At 42.9% G+C, this 12,640-nt stretch overlaps 1 protein-coding gene across 1 annotated transcript in view; it reads right to left on the bottom strand.

Moving 5' to 3' along the window:
* Positions 1 to 636: 636 nt before the first annotated feature.
* The window catches only part of LOC109923172 (protein phosphatase 1 regulatory subunit 37-like), a 49,970-nt gene continuing 37,966 nt past the window's right edge, over positions 637 to 12,640 (bottom strand). Inside the window, exons 3-8 of the mRNA XM_048618206.1 lie at positions 12,380 to 12,526; positions 10,567 to 10,708; positions 7,525 to 7,691; positions 4,504 to 5,542; positions 2,774 to 2,866; positions 637 to 2,638 (exon numbers count right to left, since the gene is read on the bottom strand). Of these exons, the coding sequence (XP_048474163.1) occupies positions 2,778 to 2,866; positions 4,504 to 5,542; positions 7,525 to 7,691; positions 10,567 to 10,708; positions 12,380 to 12,526 (1,584 nt within the window). The 3' untranslated portion in view covers positions 637 to 2,638; positions 2,774 to 2,777. The remainder of the gene's footprint in view (positions 2,639 to 2,773; positions 2,867 to 4,503; positions 5,543 to 7,524; positions 7,692 to 10,566; positions 10,709 to 12,379; positions 12,527 to 12,640) is intronic.

Consider the following 12,640-nt stretch of genomic DNA (forward strand, 5'->3'; position numbering starts at 1 on the left):
CAGTGAGCCAAAACACTGAGGTAGAATTGGGAATAACTATCCCACTGACCTCACAGTGTCCAACAGAATCCGGCTGAATGTCTTTCCATAATATTTCCATTGCTGACAGGGCAACAAGGTATATTTTGATGACTACCATTTAAACTGACGAACTTTTGTTCTTTCTGAGAGCTACTGATGCAAAGAAAATTCCTGAAAACTACTGGAATTGCAATTAGTTCTAAATGCTCCCCTCCCTTGCAAAATCAATTCTGAGGTAATACAATGGAGTACCCACTATACAGGGACCGCTGGATAAGATAGTCTCACTTTGTTATCAAGAAACCTCAAATGGACTTCTTGCATCCCCCACTCATCCTGTGCAATAGGGGGAGCAACCAAGACCACGTATTGCTTCAGTTCAGTTACCCTGTCTCAGTGAGACAATCTTCCCAGGCTTCACAGTGAAAATTTGGTGTTGGAAGGAGATGGGTGAAGTGTGATTCTACAAAGTCTGATTTCATATCCCAGGGGCAGCTTCAAACAACAGTAAAGGAAGTAGTCCTTTCTTATTTTCTCCCCCAGGCCTATCCAAGAAAAGGAAAACAGCTTTTTCTTCTGTTAATGCTCATGTTCATGGCTTTTAGTTAGTTAGTGTGTAAATAGGTTGGGGGGGGGGGGGGGAAAGAGGGGTGAGGAAGAGAACAAGACAAAGTTAGAGACAGAGAAACAGACATTTTGCGTGTGTGTGTGAGAGAGACAGTGACAAAGCGAGAGTGAGTGAGAGAGATAGACAGAGAATTTAAAAAGTGGGAATTTAACACAAATTGCTGAATGCAGATTCAAAATTCTGCACAGGGTATCTTGACCAGTGGAGATTACCACTGTTTGACTGCTATCTCAGGAAACAAGAAATTGCAGTGAGATTGTGCAGAAGTATATCAGATTGGAAATTTGAAAATAAAACACGTTGGAAATGAAACAGCTGATCAGTCAGCATCTGTACTGGTTGGTGATGGGTTTGAAATGGAAATTCATAACCTTTCCTGTTCTATTTAGGAATATGGTCTGGTATGCAGGGATTCTTTCCCCAGTATTTTCTGCATTGTTTCACACCATGCCAATTTAATTGATTCCGAATCAATTACCCGTGTAATCAGACAGAAGGAAAAGGGTGGGTTCACTCCACACAGCTCCAATAGCAGTGTAGATTGCCAGGTGCGGGTTTGTAGGAAGAAAGGAGGCTATTACAATGCTAAGTTCTGAGCAGTCACCAGTTCAGAAGTGACAGCCTCTGCATCTTTGATTAAAGAAAGTGTAGGTAGGAAAATGGTGCACAGCTAAGTGAATAAAGAGCCATGAAGAGCAAAGTAACCCATTTATTGGTGGCAAATTTCAGTTTTGCTGCCAACTCGGTGGGTTATTTCTGCCGAAAAGGACGGACATTATGATTTATCTGCTGCACCACAGATCAAACTGTGAAAAACAAGAGTGTTTTGGCCACTGGAAAAGATTTTGCATATTGTCAAACATCATTGTGCAGGTCTGGCAGTTTAATGGGAATAATTATTGAAGGTGTATCCACAATTTTTAATCTCCCACAACCCTCCACCCCCCTCAAAGATTCACAAGTGCAATACAGAAAGCCCCTAGGTGATCAATCTACTTTTACCAAATGGTTGGGGACTTGACTCATGTCACTGACCAGATTAACTAACATTCAGTAAGTTCAATTAGTGTTAACATCTAGTTGCCGAAGTCAGTAATCCTACGTGTGGCTAAGTAGTTTTGAATCGTCTTAACCGTCCTGCTAACTCAAAAGTTGCATTAAAATTGGAGCATTCAAACTTCAACTCCTCAGGCAAACTCCACACTGCCAATTTTTAAAACATTAACCAGACATCAACAAACATCAACGCTAAAAATAAATAGCATCTAATCCAAAATTAAAAACAAAATCTCACTGGTAAACTAGAACACAAAAAGTACCAAGCTGAAAATTATCTTTTGAGTGTTTCTGATTTTCTCCCTGGCGTTTCCTCAGTGCAAATCCTTTCACTATCAGGAGAGAAGACGGATCACAAGGTGGACCAACAATCAGGATTAAGCAGGCAGGGGCTGGTTTCTTGAATAGTGGATCTGCCCCTTGCTGGGGCTGAGACTGCTAGCAAAAAACATGAAGAGAGAGTGGTGGGAAATCCTACTTGTAGTTTACCGTGAATGCCCTGATGGCATGATACACGCACTGTCAGGGCAAATGTCCATTGTCTGAGTCACGCTGTTAACAGTCTCTTCCAGACTCTATGGTCCCAGGCACATCTCTCGTGTTCGGATGGTCTCCGTTTCCACAAATGAGACAACTTCCCCCAGCAGACAGGGTTGGACAGCAATCTCACTTCCTCAGGTGGTGCTTTCTTTGGTTTGTACTCCAAGCATATCTGGGTCACAGAAATCCCTTTTCTGGAGGCAAGATGGAATGGCATGAAGAGCAAGGCAAATTGACAGTGGATAGTCCGATGGCCCTGCTCCGAGAGAGAGAGAGAGTGAGTGAGAGCAATGAGGAGAGGGCAAGAGAGAAAATACATCTTTTGTTTGGTGCTGAAGGGGCTTGGGAATCTTCAAGGACAGTCTCGGTACATTCAGCAAGACCCAAAAGACACTGTGGAATAATACAAGTGAATATCTGAGTTAATACTGATACATCAATAGGTGAGAGTCAAAAGTGACAAGAATCAAAAGCAACAAGTGACGAGAAATCACAAGTAAAATATTTGGATATGAAGTACTTCCTTACTTGCTCACACTCCTGATGTTTCACGACATGTCTCTTGACTCGCTTCCAGCAACAACTCCTCCAGCTCCTTTTCAGTTTTGGGAGATGTAAACTCTTCAAAAATAAATGAAAACTATTCATAGAAAGGGCAAGGACCAGGCTTTGTCAAAACAGTACATGGTGGAAAACAAAAATAATTTTAAAACACTGGAGATCGTAAGGCTTTTTACTGATTGTTATTTTGAAAAAAAAGGAAAACTTTGTTCTTTGCTGGAAGTGCTGTTTCCTCCTGTGAAATGTCTCTCATTCATGAGGAACCCTTTTTAAACTCTGAACCAAAGTGCCTGTATTTCATGATTGTGTGTGGACGTCAGGTCCTGTCAGGGTTTATAACCTTGGGAAAATGTGGGCATGGGCTGCTGAGAATCAGCAGAGCCAAGACACAGTGAATCTTGTTGCAGTATCTCCATGAGGGCTTTGGCTCTAATTGTTAACTTAGCCAAGACCTTCAGGTCTTGTGGGACAATATGGCTCAGTAAAGGTGGTTGCTAATATGTCTCAGGGAGCATGGAAGGAACGGAGACAAAGTTTGGACAACTTTAGTCAATTGTACATGATGAACTGTTGATAGGGAAATTATGCCTCTGTCTAATTAACTGCACAAGGAACATCAATTATAAAGTGTATTCTGCCTAACTTAATTTTAAACGTCCAAGAGAAAGATATTTAACAATTGCTGGAGAAGGGGACTAGTTATCCAATAGTTATTGTTGTTTTTAAATATTGAATAATGCAGTAATTACAAGGATGTTGCCATTGTTGAGGGGTTTGAGCTAATAGAGAGAAGCTGAATAGGTTTTGCCTGGCATGTTGGAGGCTGAGGGGTGTATGAAATCATGAAAGGCATGGATAGGTTGACCAGCCAAGGTCTATTCCCTTGGCTTCCCAGGGTAGGGCAGCCCAAAACTAAGGGGCATAGGTTTAAGGAGAGAGGGGAAAGATTTAAAAGGAACCCAAAGGGAAACATTTTCATGCAGAGGGTGCTGCACGTATAGAATGAACTGCCAGAGGAGGTGGTGAAGGCTGGTACAATTACAACACTTGGAGTGGCACAGTAGCTCAGTGGTTAGCAGTGCTGCCTCAAAGCATCAGGGACCCGAGTTCAATCTCAGTCTCAGGTGGTCATTCTCCCTGTGTCTGCATGGGATTCATCCAGTTTCCTCCCACAGTCCAAGTATGTGCAGGTTATGTGGATTGACCATGAGAAATACAGGGTTACAGGGATAGGTAGGAAGGTGAGTCTGGATGGTATGCTCTTTGGAGAGTGGGCTGAATGGCCTATTTCCACACTGTAGGAATTCTGGAACATTTAAAAGGCATCGGATGGGCACGAATAGGAAGGATTTAGAGGGATATGGGCCAAATAGTGGTAAATGGGACAACATTAATTTCAGATATCTGGTCAGCATGGATGAGTTGGACCAAAGAGCTGTACAACTCTAAGGCTGTAAGTGAAGGATCAAAGAAAGAGATAACTTCAAGGTCTGTGAAAATTGAGATAGAGATTAGAATATGATGCAAAAATTCTTGTTGATATCGATATAGTAATGTGGTGGATTTGTAGAAGAGGGATTCATTTGCAGCTTAGGAGAGGGACGTGGAGTACGATTTATTGAATTATTGCTTCAATTGAAGATCATTAGTGCTAATTTATTAGGAGTCAGATTTAATCTATCAGAACACATACTCACCATGCTCAATGCTGCAGCTCATTGCTTTACCATCCTTGCCTGTGGTCAGCACTGTCGTCTCAGGCAGCCTTTGTACAAGCTCTGCTTTCAGTCCATTTGGTAAGGCAGCTCCATGTATCATGTGATCGCAGTCTTTGGCACAAACTGTCTCAAAGTCGTGCCCAGGGTTATCTACCCCTCTGTCCAGGTCTGACAGGCTTTCAGTCTGGGAGCTACCATCTGGGGCAGGAGCTGGTACAGTCGAAGTTGTCAGAGGGTCTGATGCTGAACAAGGTAAAGGCTCTGATGGGGATTCTGTCTCTTTAGTGGAGATAGTATGCTTTCTGCTTTGCAGCGTTTCATTCTGCCATTGCATGTCCTGGTTGCTGGGGTTCTCTGGTGGGCTCTCCACTCTGGTTACAAAAAAAACTTTGTGTCCCCTGCCTGGACTGGACACCAGGCGCTCGTTGTTTCTTGGTGTGATCTCGATTGGTGAGCTGACAATCACTGGACTTTCAGGCCCTGGAGATTTTAATTCAGTGGGAATCAGCATTGGCTGTTCACCAAAGGCGGCTGGGCTGCTTCTGTGACGCACATCACCTTCTATGACCGAGCCCTTTCCGCAATGTGTTTCCACAAGATCCTGCCGCTGAAGCTGCTGTTTCTCAGAGCTTGACGTTCCAACCACACTCACTTGTGCCTGGTTCTGGTCCAATTCCACCTGTGCTGCAGGCTGCAGATTTTGATCCACAGAACAGGACGTTACAATCGATTCACTGGTGCCAACCAGCTCTTCAGCATTCCTGGGTATGGATGGTACTGTCTCTTGGGTAACTCCATTTTCCGAACCCTCTGGCATTTTCTGGGTCTTCGGACAGACCTGGTTTTTTTGGGGCTCTTCCTTATTTTCGCACAATGTCACAGTGATCTCCGGCATCGACGCAGATTGCTGCATCTTCTGTTCTTTCTCCTCCTTCTCCTTTGCCAGGATGAAGTTCCTCTTGCAGCCATTTTGAATCTCTGTGAGAAGAGCCTTCTGAGTTTCAATGAAGCTCTTTACCTGAGGAGAAAGTAGAGTGGATGGTCGGTAATACAGGAACAACTTGGGTTTATATAGCAACTTTCTGGCAGTAAAGTGCCCTAAGTTGCTTCAGACAAGAATCAACAAAACTTGACACTGAACTACGAGGAGATATTAGGTCAGGTGACTAGCAGCTAGGTCAGAGAGGTATTGAGAAATGTCTTAAAGGAAGAGATATAGAGAAAGATATATATATTTTAGAGAGAGCAAGTGAGCAAGATATATATGTATAGAGAGAGAGAGACGGAGTGCTTTCTAGGGAACAATTTCCAGAGTTTAGGTCTCAGGCAACTGGCTGCTAATTTTGGAACAATTAAATCAGGGTGCACAGGAGGCTAAGATCACAGGAGTGCACAGATCACTGATGGTTGTAGGGCAGAGAGAGATTAGAAAGAGGAAGAAACCATGGAAACATTTAAAAACAAGAATGAGAATTTTAAAATCACAGCATTGACAAACTGGGTTGGGTGAATTCTAATTTACAGGCACTTTCAGCAGACAGGGTGTAGCGCCTCTCTCACAGGAGGCTGAGTCAAGTATCAAGGGGTGACAACATTACATCATTTCAAGCTTCAAAATGATAAACAGCCAGAATTAGTTCTTGAGAGCTAATAATCACTTTTGCCAGAAGTTAAATAATCAAGTGTGAATAATTTTGCTAAAACAGCATGGAAAGCTTTGAAAAAAAAACTTAACTACGAAGTATAGCCCGCATGTTAGGCTTCAAACCAGAAATTTTACATTATATATAAAGTTTGAAGAGCAGAAAAAGACAACCATTTCCATCAAGGCTGCTCCAGTCCATGGTAGTTTGGACACCTCCATTAGATTTTTCCTTTCTCCCCACTATATCCTGCAATGATCACTAGGTAGTCGAAATGATGTGTAGCAAAGTGAAGGTAAATTGCTTGTGTGGTTGTGTTTAAGTATTCTTTAAAATGGAAAAGGAAGGACGGGAGATGGATATCCGAAACATAAGACTAAGATTTTCTATTTTTTAAATTCGTTCATGGGTTATGAGCATCACTATCTAAATCATTGAATCACTACAGTGTGGAAGCAGGCCTTTTGGCCCATCAAGTCCACATGATCTTCCGAAAAGCATCACACCCAGAAGTACCTGCTACCCTATCCCTGTAACCCTGCACTTTCCCCACAGTTGACCCACATAGTGTGCACTTCCCTGGATGCTATGGGCAATATAGCATGCCAATCGACTTAACTTACACATTTTTGAACTGTGGGAGGAAACCGGAGCTCCTGGAAGAAACCCACGCAGACACAGGGAGAATGTGCAAACTCCCCACAGACAGTCAGTCACCCGAGGCTGGAATCGAACCCAGGTCCCCGGTGCTGTGAGGCAGCAGCGCAAGCCACTGTGCCACTCATGTCAACATCTATTGCCCATCTCTAAACATCCCATCAGAAGGTGGACTACTGCAGTCCATGTGGATATATCCACAGTTTTGTCAGAAAGGACGTTGTAGGATTTTGACCCAACGGCAGTGAAGGAATGGTAGCATAATTCCAAGTCAGGGATAATGTTTGGCTGGGAAAAGAACTTGAAAGTGGGGTGTTCTCATGCATCTGCTGCCATTGTCCCTCCGGAAGGTAAGGGTCACAAGTTGGGAAGGTATTGTCAAAAAGCCTTGGTGATGTGCTGCAGTGCACTTGTGGATGGTAAACACTGTTAACCACTGTGCGTCAGTGGCGAAGGGAGTGAATGTTGAAGGTGGATGGGATCAATCAAACAGGCTTTTCAAGCTTTGTTGGAGCTGCACTCATCTAGGCATGTGTCAAGTTTTCCATCTCACTCGATGTATGCCTTGTACATGGTGGGCAGGGACTGGGAGGCAGGAGGTAAATTACTTGCTGTGGAATCTCTAGCCGCTAACCTACTCTTGTAGTTATTGATGCGAGGAATATTCCATTTCAAAACAAGGAAGACAATGATTACTAACTGTTTCTTTCTTGGGTTCCCTGTCCAGGTCAAGCCTTAGCAGGGAATGGTTCACTTTAAGGGCTAGTGAGAGAGCCATAAGTCCACCAGTCTTGATCTCATTTTCACGCAGATCCAAGCGGAGCAGACGGGGACTGTCAGCAATGAATTCTGCCACAGCCACGGCGCCTAGTGAGGGAAAAAAAAATCACAGAAACATAATTCCATTTGCCATCATTAACACAGCAAGTTAAAAACAGCTCATGTCCACAACTATAAATAATGTACCAGAAACTTAAATCATTAAATCCCTGGTATGGAATGTAGCCAAGCAAATAACTTGAGAATGATAGTTGAGCTGTAAAGTTGCATAAATTCTCAGGAATATAGTGGGCCAGGGAATAAACAATTTAAACAAGTTTACAAACTTATAAAGGAAAACATGCAAATTTTATTTGTCCCCTTCCTACTCTTGAAGGTACTGACTACTGCATAAATTGGTTCTGTGGATATTGATCGACCTTATTTAAGCATGTTGTACCCTGCCTGGGACGGGATGTAATAGCGGTGTTGTCACTAGTATGGCAATTCACATGCTCAGGCTGATGCTCTGGAGATATGGGTTCAAATCCTGCCACTGCAACTGGCTTTAAATTCAATTAATAAAATCAGGAACCGAAACCTAGTCACAGGAATGGTGATCATCTATGGTGAGCCTACCATCGAATGTCATGAAAATCCATCTAGTGCACTGATGGAAATCTGCCACCCTTATCCAGACTGGCTTATGCAAGAGTCCACATCCACTGCAACGTGTTTGACACTTAACTGCCCTTGGAAGTGGCCTAGCAGCCACTCAATCCAAGGACAATTATGGATGGTCAACACATGCTGGCCTTTCCAGCGATGCCCACGTTTCATGAAAGCATAAAGAGTCCAGCATGTTCATGTAGTATACATGAAGGCACCATACTTTAAATTCTACCCTCACTCGTGCAAGTACAACTCCAGCAAGGTTAATTTGCATTGAGAATAGAATTAATCTTTTCTGACTTTTCTCCTCTTCGGGCCACCCCGTCAAACGAACTGATGTCAGCATGCACCGTCACTTAAAATTCATATGTGAATAACAAGTACTCAAACAAGATGCTGGAAGGGACACAACGCCCTAGAATCGCTCATTCAAGAGAAGTCACTGTTTTCAATAATGCAGAAAGAATTGGCGAGATCGGAATCATAATACATGATAATCATCACCCTGGGTGAATTACAGAACTTTGTCCAATCTTTCCTTCCTGCAAAAAAACAGTCTGCTCCTGAATATCTGAACCTGTAGTAGTTCACTATTCTATGAAGACATTACGAGTGAGGTGGACAATGGGGACCCAGTGGATGTGGTGTACCTAGACTTCCAAAAGGTCTTTGACAAGGTGCCGCACAAGAGGCTACTGCATAAGATAAGGATGCATGGCATTAAGGGTAAAGTATTAGCATGGATAGAGGATTGGTTGACTAACAGGAAGCAAAGCGTGGGGATAAAGGAGTGCTATTTTAGCTGGCAGTCAGTGACTAGTGGTGTGCCTCAGGGATCGGTGTTGGGACCGCAATTATTTACAATTTATATAGATGACTTGGAGCTGGGGACCACGTGTAGGGTGTCAAAGTTTGCAGATGACACTAAGATGAGTGGCAAAGCAAAGTGTGCAGAGGACCGTGAAACTTTGCAGAGGAACATAGACACATTGAGTGAGTGGGCAAAGGTCTGGCAGATGGAATACAATGTAAGTAAATGTGAAGTCATACATTTTGGTAGGAGTAATAGTAAAAAGGATTATTACTTGAATGGTAAAAAGTTGCAGCATGCTGCTATGCAGAGGGACCTGGGTGTCCTTGTGCATGAATCATAGAAGGTAAGTCTGCACGTACAACAAGTAATTAGGAAGGCAAATGGAATTTTGTCCTTCATTGCTAAAGGGATTAAAATAAAAAGCAGAGAGGTTATGTTGCAGCTGTACAAGGTGCTGGTGAGGCCACACCTGGAGTACTGTGTGCAGTTTTGGTCTCCTTACTTGAGAAAGGATGTACTGGCACTGGAGGGGGTGCAAAGGAGGTTCATTAGGTTGATTCCGGAGTTGAGGGGGTTGGCTTATGAGGAGAGACTGAGTAGATTGGGATTATATTCATTGGAATTCAGAAGATTGAGGGGGGATCTTATAGAAACATATAAAATTATGGAGGGAATAGATAAGATAGAAGTAGAGAGGATGTTTCCACTGGCAGGTGAAGCTAAGACAAGAGGGCATAGCCTCAAGATTAGAGGGAGCAGATTTAGGACTGAACTGAGAGGAATTTCTTCATCCAGAGGGTTGTTAATCTATGGAATTCCTTGCCCAGAGAAGTAGTTGATGCTACTTCAGTAAACGCTTTTTAAAAAAAAAGGTAGATTTTTTTTGAACAATAAAGGAATTAAGGGATAAGGTGAGAACGCGGGTAAGTGGATCTGAGTTCACAAAAGGATCAGCCATGATCTTATTGAATGGCGGAGCAGGCTCGAAGGGCCAGACGGCCTATTCCTGCTCCTAGTTCTTGTGTTCACCTGGCTTTCTTCTTGCACACAGTGACTGCCTCTCGGCTATTTGACTGTGGAGCGCATCACAATTGAGTCCAGTCCTATCTTCTGCGGGATAGTTTCCAGCATTGGTTCAAGGTGGGAGTGGGCTTTGGAGTTTGACCACAGGATAACAATCGCATGTGGGACAGCTGACTCTTACCCCTAAAAACCACCCCATTAATAACGTAGGCGCCTTGAGACAATGGTAGCCTCCCCAGCTAATCTGTGATAGAGTTCAGCTAATCTAGACAGGGACAAAAAAGAAAAATCTTTCTGGTTGGACTGCCCTTTTGGATAGTCAGTCAGTTTTGAGACAAATTTATCAACAATGGACTTTAGTTGTATACATCTTAAAACAGAGCACTGCAATAAAAATGCTCAGAAAACTGGTCTGAAAGCTGCAGGATGCAGCAAGATGCACACTTGAATGTGAGTCACGTGTTTCGCTCTTACCTTCACAGGTGAGTTTTGTAGACGCCAATCCCAAACGCAGAACCGATCGATTTGCAATCAGTCCATCTTTGAGTTTGTGTACGCCTTCATTGCCAATAGCATTATGGCCGAGATTTAACGTTTCCAGACTCAATGTGTAGGGCTGAGGAGATAAAAAGAGAAAGAGCGAGGATAGGTGAAAGAGAAAGGAGATTTATTTTTCAATGTAACTTGAATCAGTCTGTTGATTTTGCACTGAAAACATTTGCAGGTGCAGCCCCTCACAACAGCAGAGCAGTAGAAACCACCTGGTCTCAAATCACTAGTTCAATGCAAAATTTAATATGGATAGGTGTCATATTAAATTGTGACATATAGTTGAGGAAATTTCTGAACACAACAGTTGAGAGTTCCGGAGATTGTGAAGGGACTCATAGAATGATGCATTTTAGTTAGCGGGGGTGTATGTGCATGTGGGGTGTGTGGGGTGTATGTGTGTGTGGGGGGGTGGTGTGTGTGTGAGAGTGAGAAGGCAATGGCGTAATAGGAAGGTAACTAGTAATCCAGAGCTCCCAGGCTAATGTTCTGAGGGTCTATTTCAAATCACATGTTTGCAGCTGGAAGAACTGAAATTCAATTAATGCCTCTTGGAGAATGAAATCTGCTATCCTTAGCCAGTCTGTCCTACATCTGACTCTATAGACACAACACTGAAGCTGGCTCTTAACTGCCCTCTCAAGTGGCCTCGCAACTCAGTCAGCTAAAGGGCAATTAGGGATGGACAACCCAAGGTGACACCCACATTCCATGGAAGAAATTTTTAAAAACTGAATATTTTTCTGTCAGTTTAAGTGGCTTTATACAGTAACTTGACCTATCCGCATCACTATTACATTTGCAGTGAAAAAATGTGCCCAACCTGTGTGAGTGATAACTCCATCATATCTAAGCTGCCTACATTGGTGTTTGAATCTTTGGGTGTATAGTTTGACTGGATCTGCTTAAAAAAAAGGAGGAAATTATTTTTCTAGCACATTTCACAACCACTAGATATCACAAGAGCTCTGCAGTTAATGAAGTCATTTTGAGGTGTAGTCACTGTCGTAGGAAATGTTAAAGGTTATTGCACAGAAAGCAGCACTGTGGTAATGACCAAATAGTCTGTTTTGGGATGATGATTGAGAGATAACAGTTGGTTAAGACACTAGGGAGAACTCCTTTGCTTGATCTGTGCCATGAGATCTTTAACAGTCAACCGAGAGGCACTCCCAACAGTTGGCACTTCCGAAAGAACAGCCCTCCCTCAGAATGCAGTGCAATGCAAAGTCAGATTTGTACACTTGTGTTTGGTTTGGGACTTGAACCCACAACTTTCTGGATTTGGAGGCATGTGTTTGTTTCAAATTCTTTTAAGTGATGTGCATCATCAGAAAAGGCTTATGAACATCAGAAATAAAGTGGAGTTAAAATGAAGGTGCAGAAAGAAACAACAGGTAGCAATCAAAATTTTGAAGCGTTTTGTAGCTCAGCTCATTATGGGTCAGAGTAAACATTGGGGCTACACAGTGTGACTGCAACCAATTACTTCAGAGTTATCTGGAATGTTTACATAGGCAATTCCATTATAACTGATTACATAGGAATCTTCAGCGTTAAATATTGACACAAGACATCTGAACAAATCTCATGACAACTGGAAGTCATATCTGTGGACAGGAAATGTCCAGATTATGCACAGTAATGTTTAAAAATTACTAAGAGTACAGCCCACAGCAACGGAATATCTAGTTCCAAAACAGCGTGATTCAAAAGGCAATCGTGGTCACTCACTTACCAGTGCAGCTGCCATGTAGGTCATCCCATTGTGGGTCAGCTGATTGTTCCACAGAACCAGGGTCACTAAACCCTGTCTTTGCTCCTTCAACCCATCAGAAATATATGCCAAGCCTGTGAATAAAGCAAAGAACACCCTGGCAAACTCCTGAAAACCCATTCATAGTCAGATTTCTCCTTCCTTTCTTGAAAGCACTAGTTATCACTGGTTAGAGACAAAAAACCTGCAGATGCTGGAATCCAAGGTAGACAAACAGGAGAC

The sequence above is a fragment of the Rhincodon typus genome, chromosome 39 (assembly GCF_021869965.1).
Source record: "Rhincodon typus isolate 14 chromosome 39, sRhiTyp1.1, whole genome shotgun sequence".
Taxonomy (NCBI): Eukaryota; Metazoa; Chordata; class Chondrichthyes; order Orectolobiformes; family Rhincodontidae; genus Rhincodon; species Rhincodon typus.